Raw genomic sequence first — 15,747 nt, 5'->3', positions numbered from 1 at the left:
TGCTGGGACACAAAATTTTGCATTATGGTTTCTGACTGTTTACCCAGACATCCCATCATTATCTTTCCTCAGGCACTGGAACCGCTGGCCCCTCAAATTGGCCACACTGCCAATCAAATTATCATGATAATATAAAACAAAAAGGGAAAATACCCTGCTGACCGTTCCAGCATCACTACCCCAATGCCATCTTTCATTTATGAAATTTTGATCTTTGTTCTAGGACAGGAACTGCAGAAATGGGGTTGTCCATTGGTTTTCTACAACTGGCCAGACTGGAAACAAAAGCTCCAGAAAAATGATTCAGGTAAAGCAAATTAATTAATTAAAAAATTAAGATGGAGGAAAGATGAGATGGAAAGAAAGAGAAAGTGAGAGAGTGACAGTTGTGAGCTGTGAATGTGGGCCCTGCCTGTCCCAGTGGATCTGATTAAAGTGTCGGTGGAGTGTAAATTAGGGTGGTCTACAGCCATGACTGCTCCTCAGTGGAATGTATTTTCAGGGCACAGGGACCCGAAAAGCCCCTGTTATCAGGTAAAAACTTGCACGAAGAAAATACCATACAACTGCATCTACTCTGATATGTAGAAGAGTAGAAAATCCACATAAAATAGAAATATACAAATAAGGCACAAGTACCTCAAAATTGCATTTATTGTATGTACATGACTGAAGTAAAGATATTTTCTCCAGTGATGCTACTTACTTTTCCACCTCTGATTTGTTGTGAACTTTCCAGGGAGAATTTCTGGAGGCCCAGACAACTCGCAGTCAACAGGCTCATCTGCAATGGGGGATGCAACTTGTGAGAAGGCCCACAGAGAGGGACATCTTCTTAGATAAGACCACAGGAGAGTTAGGGTTAGTCTGGACCCCAGCTGCCTTCTGCAGCCAAAATCTGTACCTCAACTCTGTGATGGCCAGCAGACAATTCCTGTCCAAAGCAGTAGACGAGGCTCAGCATGATCGAAGTAAAGGTCCCAAAAAAAGACAGGCACTAAAAACGGTTCAACAGGCTGGATACAGGTGATGTGTTTTAGATAAAACGTATCATGGCCAACTGACAAGGAAACACAAGGGTAAAACACAGAGAGGGGGTTGGACGTGGCCCGAGTCTGCCAAATGCTGTTATTTTTCTGTCAGTCAATCATAGTCTTTAGTTTTTTTTGTCTTTTTTAGCTTAACTTTCTTTAACAAATTATTTTTTTCCTAAATGGTCATGTTCACTATCTCATATATTTCAAGAACAAATTCACATCACAAACACATAGTGCCCTTATTGCTGAGTTTATGGTGCCATCTATGGGTGAGAATAAAAAATTTCTCTAGAGTTGGTGAATCTAAAGCCCGTTTCAGCTTTCCTACAATATTGATACTGTAGCAAGCATCCAAAATTAAGAATTATTTATTCAGTTCAAAAAGATGGGATTAAAATCAGCCATAGTCTCTTATTTGACATCCAGCACAGTAATGAGCACAAAATAATCCTTCGGCATCTGAACAAGATTTATAGCTCTTGAAATATAATTACACTGAAAACAGGAAACTAACTAATTGCACAGTTACTCCACAAGTGGGATCTTGTGACACAACGGGGGTCTGAACAGGAATAAAATTGGCAAACATAATATGATAGTGGTTAGATGACGTGTATTAAACTCATTTAAAGAAATGAAAACAGTCTAGCATGAACTAAATTGTACTCCACCACCACTGGGTGTCATTATTGGACTAAGGGACACAGTGAGGTAAACCTGCACAGTACAGTGAATTAGTTGAAGGGTTTATTTTAGTGTAGTAAATATTTTGGCATAAAAAACTGTTTTGAATAACCAATGGCTTCGCAATCTCATGATGTATTACTATGATTTATCACAACCCACATTGCTGTTTTACTGTAAAATCTTTCTGCCACATCTGATTTTTATTTAGATGATTACTGTACAAAACAGTGAATCTCTTACACCTTTGCATGTATACAAGAATAAACAATAATGGAATAAATGTGTAATTGTAGAAAGCAGATTATGGGCCTCAGTTACTGGAGCAAAGGAACACATTAAAACAGGAAGGTCTACTTAGGAAGCCATTCAATCAACAAAGCAAAGTCTGCCAGTGAGGGGCCAGTGGCTGCAGACTTCAGGAGCCAGACTGACCACATATTGGGATACTGAGGAGATTCTCTTCAAAAAGTTCTCCTTTTCCAGTTCGCTAGCCATACACATTGGTCCTTAAAGCCAAATCATCGTGGAGGGGGAGAGTCGAGAGGTCTCGGTGTCTGCCACTCTGTACTGCTACATAAAAAGAAGGTGAAGGATGCCGTGTGAGCAATTGGTTCCAATTGACAGAGGATTGGTCATGGTCAGCCTTCTGAGTGGAAATCCACGTGAGAATGTAGCATTTGGACCAGCAAGGGGCACAAGAGGCCAACACCAGACAATGAGGACACTCAGAGGAGTCTGGCTGCTGTGGAATAGTGGGGCACCATCTCTTCTGATTTAACCCTTCCTTGGTTAGTTATTCATTAAACTTAATACAGGAGCTTTTACAGGAGAAATGTAACATGAGTTCGCATTTAACTATATAGTCCAGGCAACATAATATAAACTTTGGAAAACATCTCTTCTTCTAATAATTTCTTTATAATAATTAAGTATCAGAGTCTGCTGTTACCTACATAAGATGAAAATCATATCCATTGAAGTACTGCATTAACTCAGATAAAACACCTCTGTAATCTCAAGAAACAGCCCAACCATTACCATCCTTGTGACTTTTTCACCAATTACGCAGCTCCTGCTCATTGAATAGGGTTGGCTGCTTTTAAAGTCTCAGGGGACCAGAGGGTCAGCGCTCAATCACAGTCTGGTTGGAGAGGTTGTGTGTTTGAACTAACCACTAGTTGACAGGGCGGGGATGGGGTCAAAAGAGGTGGAGGCGAGTGACTGGTGGGGGTAAGGACTCCTGCCAACTCTAAAAGAGGGGCCTTTTGTAGCCAATACACTGGCCAGAGCAGCCTGGCCTTTCACAGCCTAGCAACCCCTCTCCTCCAGGCCCACAACAGCTGATGACAAGGCCCCAGCTGCTAATTATCCGGCTGATGGAGAGTCACTGAAGTGGGACTGTCAGAGCGAGGGGTGGCCATTGTGTCTGCAATGGGATAAATTTGAGGGAGGGTGAAGACTGGGGGATAAAAGTTAGAGTACAGCAACAAAATCAGCACTTCTGCCAGTCAAGGTTTTCACACTGTAAACGTGTGTTCAGTGGATCACAGAGTACTGACACACTGAGTCTGACTCTGACAGTCAATGGTCCACTTTCCCACCAAGCTACTTTTTATGGATCCATGCTATAGCATCATCTGCCCAGAGGATACCGGAGCAGTGCCTGTTGAATTCCATATGAAGTACTCTTTGGATTGAAGTTCTCGGGCTGAAAATAAGACAAAGTTTCTTTTACTTTCAGGAAATTGTATAGAGCAAATATCTAGATTGTGAATAAGTACTGTAAGCTTACATGTAACGATCCGTGGTTTGGCAGATGAATAAACCTGCACTGAATGCTGGTCCACACAGCATCCTGAGAGTGTCATGTCAAGCACCCTGAAATACAGCTGTGGAGATAATAGTGGAGGTGGTAATAATTGTTCATTCTAAAGAATATCTATAATTACATTGCTAGTAAAGAAATGATAATGAGCCATACAATGAAGATGGTCAGAATATTAAGACCACAGAAATAACAGTAATGACAATTGATTCATGACCCGACTAACATATTTATGATTATTACTAATTTTAACTTACTTTGATGTAGGCTGTAAGGTCTGTGCAGAGGGGATCAGTAGGTCCTGGTGTTGGCCCGCAAAAACTAATCTTTCCCTCCATTGTGACCTCACGAGATTTAGGGAACTTTTGTCCTAAACATTGGTGAGAGAAATAGTAGCCATTAGGTTCTTTTATAATAAAATACAGCAGCAATAAACAAGTTATTTTTGCATTTAACATGCCTACCCAGGGCCCAGACCAGCAGGTTCTTCTCCTTGGAAATATCCAGTTGTCCAGAGCTGACCTTCACATCTGCAACGCCAATCTGATCTCTGCACGAGACAAAAAGGTGGACATGCAAATGTTTGCATTTAAAATATATATACTAAATATATGTGTTGACATGTTAAAGATAAATATTAAAATAGACAAGTAATGAACATAGATTTGACACAGAAGAACAGTTTATCTCATTCGGATCATTTAAAAAAATTTAGTGCAACATTTTAGGGACATTTCTGCATCCTGTGTCAGATAATTAACAGTTAGCTATTTAAAACTTGGTTACCGGCTGCTGGAATACTTTTTGCGAGTTATTTAGTGTACTGTAGTGAAACCAGTGAAGCTGTTTTCCAAAGTAATCTGTGCATTTTAAATAGGATGTACAGTAGGAGAGTTCTGTTTCATACTCACACAAAATATAAAATCTACTATCTATAATCCTGTCCTTGCATACTAGCGTGTTTTTCTAATGTTATGGTTATTTAAAAAAAATGACCTTGTTTAATTTATGTTACAAGCTGAATTCATTTCAATTTTGGATTAAATATGCACGCATTATTAGCCCATATCTGTAAGTTAATATTTTCATTCTCTAAACTAAAATGGTGCATGACACATACAGAGATCTTAAAAAACCTAGCTAGTGATAAAGTTCTCTCATCAAAGAGACCTTAAATTTTCTAATTAGCTGGTAAGATAACAATCTACTTAAAAAGTCAAGCTGCATTACGAGGCAGCAGGAGTTCTCAGATCTAGCTTTTTTTTGGTTATTGTGTTGTTTACCTATTAAAAAAGGGCAGGTGTGCTTCACAGTACTCAAAGCTATTCTTCACACTTTCGTGAAGTTTGAGGGTTACTGACACCCGCAACTGGTTCTCTTCCTCCTTCAGCTGATAGGATCCGAGGATGGGGGGAACAGGGACCTGTTGAAAAATTGGAGTATCAGTAAGAATCACAAGACTAATAATGTGTGAGGTGAGACGTATGTGTATTTTACCTGAGACGTGTAGCTGCACAGTCTGAAAGGCTCTAGGGGTGGAGAGAAGGGGAACTTATATGGCCCAGAGAAAGCTGAACCATCGCAGTTATCAACACTGCTTGCAGTCAGAATACTAGAATCTAGGGAGGTGACACAGGGATGGACTAGGATGTCCTGCAGTGGTGAACCATTTGGTGGCAGTGTGAGAGTCACGGTCACATTTGGGAGCACCCCCTCAACTTCACACTGTTGAAAGAACAACAAAAAGGCAGGATAAAATAAAAGAATAAATAGAAGGAAAAAGTGCCTTTCCTTTCCATGATGCACTTACTTTGCATGTCACTGTGCCATAAACATCCCAGAGGTCCTGTCTGCTCCGGTTACCATATTGCATGGAGCGTACTGTTTCCATCACTGAGACGTTCACCACAGCGCGACCACGGTGGAGCCCTGTCTTCCAGGCTGGCTGCTTCTGGATACCAGCAGGTGTGTGCACTGTGTGTGTAGCAGATGTCCCCAGTAGTGGGACATCCAGCGGCGTGCCAAGTGGACAAACCTGCAGGAGTACAGAGGGCAGCATTGCCAGGCGAGAGGCCAGCCCCTCATTATCAGGCTTGCTGCCAGAGCCAAGGAGAAAAGTGTGCAGACCTGCCAGGAGTGTGAGGCCTTGTGAGACAGACAGCAGGTTGGCCAGAGGCGGTCGTGGCTCTGGAGGGGCATCCACTAAAGGCAAGCAAGCCAAGATAAGTGGCCCTTGTAACATGGCTAACACCGGCCAAAGTACTCTCTTTTCTTGACCATCCACACGCAACTCCAGGGCTGGTGACCGCTGTCGATAAAGGCAATCATCTCTGAGAGCTACGTAAGACTTGTCTGAGTCTGAAAGGCCCAGCTCAGTGAGCAAGAGCTGCAGCACTTTGTTGTCTTCTGGGACTGCTACATATGAAGAACCTCCCAGGCTCTTTGCACGGTGCTCCACAGTGGAGAACCTCCTGAGGGGGGAGACACAAGACTTCACAAAAGGAAGAAGGTTGCAAGAAATGTGACGGCAGAGATTTTAAGATATTAGAACACTGTTACATTATTCAACACGATTACAAACTAGTCAAGAAGTGAAACATGAAAACCAGTATAACTCATCTACAAACCTAGAGAATTTTATGGATGACTGTTCTCCCTTCTCGTGAGAAATAATCCACAAAGCGCGCACACTCATTTTGCCGACTGCACTGAAGCCCTCGATTTACGACTTCGATTTGAATATTTTCATCTTCTTGTTCAGTTATTCAATTGAAATATTCCTCGTAATTTTTACTGACACAGACATAAACTTCCTGTTACCGTTTCACGTGACAGCTACGAACGATCAGCTGACATCTGCGCTTGCGCACTGGCAAGCAGCTATCCCCACCCTTTTCTCCCACACAGGAAGCTGTATTGCTAACGAGCAAGCTGTCAACAAAGGGCAAAACTGTACAAAATCAACAAATCCATGTGGAAGTTGGCGATTTTATCGATTCTGCGCTCCTTCTCCTAAATTGCATTTCACTACGCCGCCGGCTGGATCTTAAACATGGCGACAACTGCTCAGCTTTTCGAGGTAAAACGACTGCTGCACTGGAGAGCTGTGTTAGCTAGCAGACTAGCTAGGTTGCTAACTATGATTAACGGCAACTTAACGGTGCTGCCCTTGTACATCCTCCCAGTGTTTGAATAAGAATTAAAATAAAAGTTGGCTTTATGTTGTATACTAGACAGAAAACGGGACACATGCTGTTTATCTATACGAATTTGATTCCTGGAGGAAATGGTTATTGGCTGTTAATGTGCTACAAAATAAAAACAGGTAGTTTAAGCTAACGTTACAGTGCATCATCAAAATAACAGTAATACCAGGTTGTTTTCTTTTAGCATCGCATTATTAGCTGGCGTTTTGTTGTTGTGGCGTTACCATCTATACCTTATGACTTCTCCAGGAGCCTTTTGATGCAGATGAGTACATTGAAAGATTGGCATGGAGAACTCCCGGAGGAGGCTCCAAAGGAGGGGCTGAAGCATTTGATCCTAAAAGGTAAGAGGGTTATTTACAACACACATCTTGCATTTCTCTGAATAACATGTTCAAGTCAAAGAGAGTCAAGCCCAACAGAATCACAAGGCCCAGATTTTAGCCTTGACATTTGTGACAGTCTGGTTTACAACAATGTGTTCTGTGGTTTCTAAAACATATTAACCGGTTGGACCTTGTCACTTTGACTTTAAGATGCTGTATAAAACACTATTTAAATCAGGCTTTGGTTTCCAGTGTTTGAAATTGCTGACAATTTTAGGATCACTACGTTCACAGTTTTTTTTAATAGTTGCTTCACATGCTTCATATAACAATTAAATGCAGCCTTTCTACTCAGGACTAGAGCACTTCATGCAAACTCTTGGTATGATTTCATCCTGTCCTACTACTTATATTGTGGTCCTCAATGCAAAATCATTTCTTTAATATTTTTCAAATATTATCAGATGCAGACATCCATTATTTTATTATAATTTACAAATTAATTATAAATGAACTAGAAATTGTTATTTAACATTCTCAAAGCCAAAAAAGCATTCTCCTACATGCATATTGGCAACATTTGAAGGGATCAACAGTAAAAATGCCCTTTTTTGAATTTAGTTTTAGAATATTTACTGGAAAACAACTACTTGTAATAAATATAAAAAGTTGTTTGACGTCAGTAATGATTTCTTTACTTTAGCTGTCGGTATGAACTTGCTAACTGAGCTGAACTGAGTTTATCATTCTGCATTTACTAATGCTCATCTTTGGCTCTTCTATGCTAATTTGTTTTTGATGGTTGGGTTTGAGAGAAACAGGATATGTCTATGTTTAACAGCTTTTTTCATGGTTTCATTGCTTGTTGTGTTTACACTTCGGGACCAAGTTATGTCTCGTAAGCAAAAATGCCAAAACAGTCTAACTATACTGCAGATCCATCATGCCTTATCTTCTCCCTTCACAAAACTGTTGCCACCACCTCCTTAGCGTGGAGTCAGAGACAACATATTTGTGGAGGCCACCACACTGTGAGTCACCAGCCAGGAAATGGGTGTCTATTGGGAAGGGATGGGAGATGTCTTTAAGCTGTAGCCAGTGCTGAGGGAATTAGTCAAGAGATTATACACTCATCATTTTGGGATGTTTCCTACTCTGTGAAATGTGGTGCTGACTTAGAACATTTGCTCTGTAGTCCTGATGGCACTTAAAATGCAGCTGACGAAGCTGCTAGTTTTCACAGCTTCTTAACTCTGGGGACCCTGGAATTAAGCATCTGGCACTACTCAGTAACTATTAACTTAAACTGTGAGGTCAGTGGAACAGATTTAACCTTGTGGTCCCCAATTACTCTTCCAGAGAAAGAGTAATATTTGTTTACTTGTTGTTTGTTGAACATTTGCTGTATGCTATTTAGAGCAATTTAAGGTTCTGCATCTATGCCCTGTCTCATCTCTGTCATAGGCTATTGGAAGAATTTGAGAACCACATAGAGGAGCTGAAGCAACTGGATGAGAAGATCCAGCGACGAGTAGAGAAACTTGAGCATCAGTGTCATCGTGAGGCCAAAGAATTTGCCCATAAAGTACAAGACTTGCAGAGAAGCAATCAGGTGTCTTATATGATTTGATGTACTCAAAATACGCTCATTTGGAGTATTTTATGTCGCATCATAGAATTCATTTACATTTTGTTCTGTATCAATTCAGGTGGCGTTCCAGCATTTCCAGGAGCTTGATGAGCATATAAGCTATGTTGCTACTAAGGTTTGTCACCTCGGTGACCAACTGGAAGGTGTGAACACACCTCGGCAAAGGGCTGTAGAAGCTCAGCGTCTGATGACCTATTTCAACGAGTTTTTGGATGGAGACCTACGCAGTGATGTCTTCAATAACCCAGACAAGGTGAGTAAGCTACTCCTTCCATTCACTTAAGTGGAGGTGTGTGTTTGTGACCACTGACAAGGACCCCCACTGTGTTACTGCTGGAGGTAAGAATGAATAGGATTAGGAGGTAAACCGTCCATATTAATTTGTCAAGTTTATCCCTTTAGTTGGATCCCTTGGCTAATTTGGATTAATAAACTGTCATTTGCTGTATGACAATAGCTGGCTGATTGACTAGCATGGATGCCAACATGCTCATGTCAACCTTAATTGCATTTACAGTAGGATGTCTGGGAGCGAGAATTTGGTTGGTCCTCAGCTTTGTGTCACATTACAGCAGCAGAGAGCTTGTGGCATGATACGTACATGTAAGGGCGGTGATAACATGCATACTAGAAAATGCACATTTTTAGTTCCTGCCTACACAGAAGCCATGTTGTTGTTAGACAAGTGACCCCTGAAAGTTTGATCTCGCAGTTTTATAAGTGACAGCAGAGATCGGGATGCTTTAGATTTAATTCCTCTGAGTAGGAACATCATTAGTGGATGTAGAGAAGTGAGTCTGGGGGTCAATCCCAAAGACGAGAGCTGGAGATGGAGCTAGCTTTCTGGAGAGGCATGCAGAAATATCTGGCCAGATTCCTTTTCCTGAGCATACCTCCAGACGAGGGGGAAAGAGGAAAGCTGCAAGTGAATAGCTGAAGGGGGATGGCTTTGCTAATCCTTCTGAAAGGGAGGGCTGGGCCGCCAGCGTGGAGACAAGTGCTGCTAAACCCTGACTGCAGGGAGACGGCTACATTACTTACATGGGATTTAGCTAATCTTAGCTGGGGGACAGATACTTAGAAAACCTTCGCCGAGCAAAAAGGCTGGATCCTCCTCACGGGAGCAGAGTAATGATGTTAGCTGAGGCAGGCATCTGCAGGAACAGAGGAGTTGCGGATGGCGGGCCTTTCGTAGGTCTGGGGCTTTTTCAGCCAGCGTGTATGTCAGGAGGGGTGAGGAGGGAGGGGGTTCTCGACAGGGCCCCTTTTTTTGAGACAGATATCCCTGGCCGGACAGATTATTGAAGGCGATTTAGACTCCTGTGGGATTACAGCCCATTCAGAAAAGGCATGCCAATAAAGAGTTGGATATGCTGCTAAGTCAGGACTGCTGCTGTTGCTGTTGCCGATGCCCAGGTGAGCGCAGCCTCTCTGTTATCAGCTTCCTGTTCAACATGGGAGGCTGAAGGAGGGCTGCTCTAAGATGATGATCCCCCAAGTGGAGACACTGCCGGCAGTCTGCCCACTTTTTGTGTGGATGTCCACCTCTCATAGTCACGTTGTGCTCTCTCTCTTTTTCACCTCACCTAACATCTCTCTCACACACACACTTTCTGTCTCTCCTTCAGATTAAGGAGGCTGCTGATATCATTCAGAAGCTGCATCTCATTGCCCAGGAGCTGCCATTCGACAGGTGAGTTAAGCATCCTGCAGGCAGCTTTACAAAAGGAGCATGTCCAATAAGGGGCTAGGTGGTGTATTAATGCTGTCAACTATCTCTCACAATGTAAACTCACTGCAGAACATGCATTCAAGCATTTAAATTTGGTATCTGAATACACTTTTACCTTTAACAATAATATTATTTTTAAGTGTTTTCTTAATAAATATGTTTATCTCTGACAGATTTGCAGATGTCAAGGCAAAAATTGCAAGTAAGTGCGTGACAAAGCTCTATCTGCTGTAATCTAGACTACACAGTGCTTATTACAAGTACAATAGAAGTTTCAAATATCTTTGTGTCTTTGCATATCCACACAGGTAAGTATCATGACCTGGAGCGACAGTTAATCCAGGAGTTCACCGCTGCCCAGCGCAGGGGGGAAATTGGACGCATGCGGGAGGTTGCAGCTGTTCTATTACATTTCAAGGTGCCTAAGACTCGTTATATTTGTTTCCTGGATTTGATATTCTATTTACTTTTGTGTATGATCAATAAAATATTATTTTCCAACTGCAGTGAAAACTAACTGCTGTGTCTTTTTATTAAAGGGCTATGCACACTGTGTTGACGTCTATATCAAGCAGTGTCAGGAAGTGAGTGTAAAAAGTTTTCTTCAGTGTTTTTGTGGACCAGTATTATCTGCAGAACCCTAATTAACCCTTTATTCGACTCCCTAGGGCGCCTACCTAAGGAATGATGTGTTTGAGGACACTGCAATACTCTGCCAGAGGGTCAACAAGCAAGTGGGCGAGGTCTTCAGCAGCCCAGAGACTGTTATGGCCAAACTCATCCAAAACATCTTTGAGAATAAGTTACAGGTAAATCTACTAAGTTTCATTTGCTTCATGTTATTTAGACATCAGTCACCCTATATTTGAGTGGCATTGTCTTTGCAGGCCCATGTTAAGGAAAAGCTGGAAGGGACTCGACACTCTGATGTGGAACAGTACCTCAAAAACCTCTATGACCTTTACACCAGGTTACTTTTTCACTTTTATATTCTCTTCCTGTTGAAACAGCTAAACCTTTCTGCTTACATTTTTACACACGTTTCTTTCTTTATTTTCTAGGACGACCACATTGGCCACTAAGCTAACAGAGTTTAACTTGGGCTCAGACAAGCACACTTTCCTATCCAAGCTGATAAAGAGCATTTTCTCCACATACCTGGAAAGTTACATTGACATGGAGAGGGAATATCTTCGCACTCGAGGTGCCATGATTCTTCAGCGCTATTATGACTCCAAGAACCACCAGAAACGCCCGATTGGCACTGGCAGGTCGGCTTTTGGTTCTTAGTTTCTTTGCACATTATGCAGTCAAATGATTTGCAAATCTCTTTTACACACACACATACACACACACACACAGACACAGAAAATCTCCATCTGTATCCTTCCACAGTATTCAAGAGCTGAAGGAGCGCATCAGGCAGCGCACCAACCTTCCACTTGGTCCTAGCATTGACACTCACGGGGAGACCTTTCTGTCCCCAGAGCTGGTTGTCAACCTGCTGCAGGAGACGCGCCATGCTTTTGAGAGATGCCATAAAGTGAGAATACTCTGTCTTGTATTGACTGAAAAGATTAAATCTAAAGAAAAGCAGCTGTAAAAAAGTTGTGTATTATTTTTATAGCTTTCAGATCCTTCTGACCTGCCTAAGAATGCCTTCTCAATCTTCCTGCTGCTTGTTGAACATCTGTGTGTGGATCACATTGACTATGCCCTGGAAATTGGTCTCTCAGGTAGATCCATTTCAGCACATTATAACTATTATTTCAACCTTCTGTGTGGTGTTTTGAGACAATAGAAACTTCCCTTTAAGGCTTAGCCAGTGCCTCCTCCTCAGACGAAACAGTCCAGCCTTACAGATGATAAGAATAACTTTGATTCACCTACTGTCAATTCCGCTACACAGTTAGCTTCAAAGACTAAGATAAGAAAGCCTACTACTACAATGTTTTGGTCTCTTGGACCTACATCAGACATTTAAGATACCCAGTGAAGGTCAGTCAACAATTGTAAAAAAAACAAAGATGAATATGCAAGTAACCTCACTGGGAAGCAGGTTGTACTATCTGTCTCGTCTGTAAGGAGGGAGTTTATCATTTTCAGGAAGTTACAGTGGAACTAAACATGCAACAAACTATTTTGTGTCTTTCAGTGTTTAGTTCAGGCCGAGATACATTCTGTATAAAAGAAAGTGCATCAGTGACATTCCTGGATCAATCATATAGATTTATTCTTTCACCTACCTCATGGCTTATTATATTGTCTTATTCTCTCTCTTTGATCTACAGCGATTCCCTCTGCAGATGCCAAGAATGCCAACCTTTACTTCCTGGATGTGGTTCAACAGGCCAACTCTATCTTCCACTTGTTTGACAAGCAGTTTAATGACCAGCTAATGCCTCTAATAAGGTCAGTTAAAAGTTAAAGGTTAAAATCATAAAAACTTTACAGTATCCAGTTATTAGATCTAAACGTGCATACTTTCATCATTTTGAGATAAAAGGGAAACCTCTAATTATACCTTTTTAAATCAATCACCAGCTCATCTCCAAAGTTGGCAGAGTGCCTGCACAAGAAGAAAGAGGTGATTGAACAGATGGAAGTGAAACTGGACACAGGAATTGACAGGTCAGTATTTATGGAATGAAAGTTATAACAGGCAGCAAATACTCGTGTGTTTTATCATTTATATGTGCAAGCTCAAACCCATGCTAGCTTTTAAATTTGTTCTGCTGCCCACAGAACACTAAACTGCATGGTGGGACAAATGAAACACATCTTGGCAACAGAGCAGAAGAAGACAGACTTCAAGCCAGAGGACGAGAACAATGTCATGATCCAGTACACTACAGTAAGAGATACAAGTCAACAAATCAGAAAATGCTACTTGCAAACTACCTGCAGTACATCCGCCTGTCTTATTATTAGACTAAACATGGATAGTTTCTGACTTAGGTTTTTATCAGTTGTTTTGTCAGCATGTTTTCCATGTGTCCCTGTGTGTATTCCCGCATGGCAGGCCTGCTCCAAGGTATGCGCCTACGTCAGTCGGCAGGTGGAGCACGTGCGGAAGTCCATGGATGGGAAAAATGTAGACACAGTGCTGACGGAGTTGGGCGTTCGTTTCCACCGGCTCATCCACGAGCATCTACAACAGTACAACTACAGCTCAATGGGAGGCATGCTGGCCATCTGCGATGTGGCTGAATACCGACGATGTGCCAAGGACTTCAGGGTGAGTGTGGGGGCATAGGTCCAGGAGACACTGGTGACACGGCAAATCTTGGCCTACCTGCCTGCACTGATTTTGCTTACATTTGTTTTCATTAAATGTTTAGACTAGTGACAAGTGGTCATCATGAATATTTAGAGCCTAATATGACATTGCACAGTTGCTTATTTTGAGGCAACAGCTGTTAAAAGACCAAAAAGTAATGATTTTGTAATTATACAGAAGATTATAAATGTTCTTCACATGTGAAAATCTGGAAACTACAATTTTAAAACTCTATTTGATAAATTACTACGATCTATAAGCTATATTGATTTTCTGTTGATTGACCAATCATAGCAGTGTTACTTATAAGTAAATGTAAGAATGCACTAGTATATGTTTTGCAAGCTGTGTTGCTATAGATTGAAAATATTAAATATCACATATATATAAACTTTATTTTTTTTCTCCATGATTTGCAGCTTTACTGTACCTAAGTAACAAGATATGAAGAAATTTGTGGTTTGTTAATTTGTCTTCTCTGTCCTCCAGGTCCCTCTGGTGCTGCAGCTCTTCGACACACTCCACGCCCTCTGTAACCTCCTGGTGGTTGCCCCTGACAACCTGAAGCAGGTTTGTTCAGGTGAGCAGCTCACCAATCTGGACCGGAACCTCCTGCACGCCTTTGTCCAGCTCAGGGCAGACTACCGTTCATCCAGACTGGGCCGGCACTTCAGTTAATGACTGATTCAACACCTTGCTGCCCTCCAGTCAGTAACCCATGCTTTGATGAGACGATGCACTTTGAAGAGACCCATCCCTGCTTCAGAGAAAGCATCAGTCCGGCCCCAGCCTACAGACTTTACTGGGATTGCTTTGTGCATCGTGGGGTTGCCCCTTGAATGTGGGAAATGTGCATTTTACCCCTTTTGTTCATTAATAATTTTCCCAAGCTGAAGCAACTTAAATGTATATTGACCTAAGATTTCATTTGTTTTTAAATACTAATCCTTCACCAATCCTCATGGCTAAATGTCCCTGACACAAGTAAATGGACAACACAGATTTCTGTACTTATGTTAAAAATATTTTTTTAATTGTGCCAAATATATAAATCTGTGACTGCACTTGTGCACAGGAAGACACCCTAACGCTGCTGTAAAGGGAAACAATCACGCTGTAAAGTCAGACATCAGGCCTTCCCTTTGCAATGAACTGCAGGTGACAGAGCCTGCTCAACCATGCCTGAGATAGAGCTCAGTCTGGCTAAAAGAGACACATGACCACCTCTCTGACCTCTGAACCCTTACCACAAGGTAGAGGTCAAGAGGCCATCACATAGAAGCATAAACAGGTCTGAGAATCTCTCTGGAGGTTTGGGTGGTCCGTTCTCAAGCTCAGATGACTGGTGTGATGGGTCACTGGGTATATGTCACTGTAATTGCACAGATCAACACATGCTCAGCCGGCGGTCCACACAGTCCAAAGACATTGTTGCCTGGATCTGAAGTGTTTCTGGGTCAGGAGACATTGAAATGTTGACCTCTGCTAATTAAGGAAACAAACTAGAAGGCTTGTTGTGTTAGGGTTTATAGTCATTGTCTTCTGCTCTAAGAAAAAATGCAGATCATGTCCCCGATGTTTGAAATATTGTCTCCTTAAAGCTGCTCCCGCTGTACTGCTGGTTACCTTAATTAGTGACTCATTAAAAAGATGTTGCATTTTATGGTTGTCCCTCTATGAATATTGTTCATAAGCACGGAGCTGTGAATCAAAAGTTACTGCAGTTCTCTGCGAATGTCACTTTCAAAGTGAGATGAAACAGTCTTCCTTTCTATAGAAGTCATCAAGTATTCATGGGAATTCTTGCCACCAGAGTAAAGTTCTTTCTTAGACTTCAGGAAGTGAGCGAAGCAGAGGGGATTAGATATCTATGAGTTGATGAATTGTGTGCAGTAGTCATGGACTGAGGGAGAGCCGGGGAGATAGAGACGCCTGAGAGCTCAGTTCCAGCTCCGGCTGGTTAGTGTTGTGTAGAGGGTACACACAGTGCTGTGCAAGTTCAA

The 15,747-nt window shown here is 41.8% G+C and overlaps 2 protein-coding genes across 2 annotated transcripts; one reads left to right on the top strand and one right to left on the bottom strand.

The window, feature by feature from the left end:
• Nucleotides 1-1,771: 1,771 nt before the first annotated feature.
• On the bottom strand, nt 1,772-6,372 carry ap5m1 (adaptor related protein complex 5 subunit mu 1). Its single transcript, XM_026356831.1, has 8 exons — nt 6,177-6,372; nt 5,360-6,020; nt 5,047-5,274; nt 4,833-4,972; nt 4,014-4,099; nt 3,807-3,919; nt 3,517-3,613; nt 1,772-3,432 (listed from the first exon to the last, which is right to left on the bottom strand). The coding sequence occupies exons 1-8, from the start codon at nt 6,242-6,244 to the stop codon at nt 3,350-3,352; spliced, it is 1,476 nt and encodes a 491-aa protein (XP_026212616.1). The 5' UTR covers nt 6,245-6,372; the 3' UTR covers nt 1,772-3,349.
• A 68-nt stretch (nt 6,373-6,440) lies between these two features.
• exoc5 (exocyst complex component 5) lies at nt 6,441-15,407 on the top strand. The gene is made up of 18 exons (XM_026356368.1): nt 6,441-6,628; nt 7,005-7,099; nt 8,546-8,693; nt 8,791-8,985; nt 10,361-10,425; nt 10,638-10,666; nt 10,773-10,882; nt 11,004-11,048; nt 11,133-11,273; nt 11,352-11,434; nt 11,526-11,735; nt 11,860-12,007; nt 12,092-12,200; nt 12,756-12,876; nt 13,009-13,095; nt 13,210-13,318; nt 13,487-13,702; nt 14,234-15,407. The coding sequence occupies exons 1-18, from the start codon at nt 6,602-6,604 to the stop codon at nt 14,420-14,422; spliced, it is 2,127 nt and encodes a 708-aa protein (XP_026212153.1). The 5' UTR covers nt 6,441-6,601; the 3' UTR covers nt 14,423-15,407.
• The last annotated feature ends 340 nt before the right edge of the window (nt 15,408-15,747 follow it).

The sequence above is a fragment of the Anabas testudineus genome, chromosome 12 (genome assembly GCF_900324465.2).
Source record: "Anabas testudineus chromosome 12, fAnaTes1.2, whole genome shotgun sequence".
Classification (NCBI taxonomy): Eukaryota; Metazoa; Chordata; class Actinopteri; order Anabantiformes; family Anabantidae; genus Anabas; species Anabas testudineus.
Note: the sequence above shows the minus strand (reverse complement) of the source record. Positions and strands in the feature narration are given on the sequence as shown.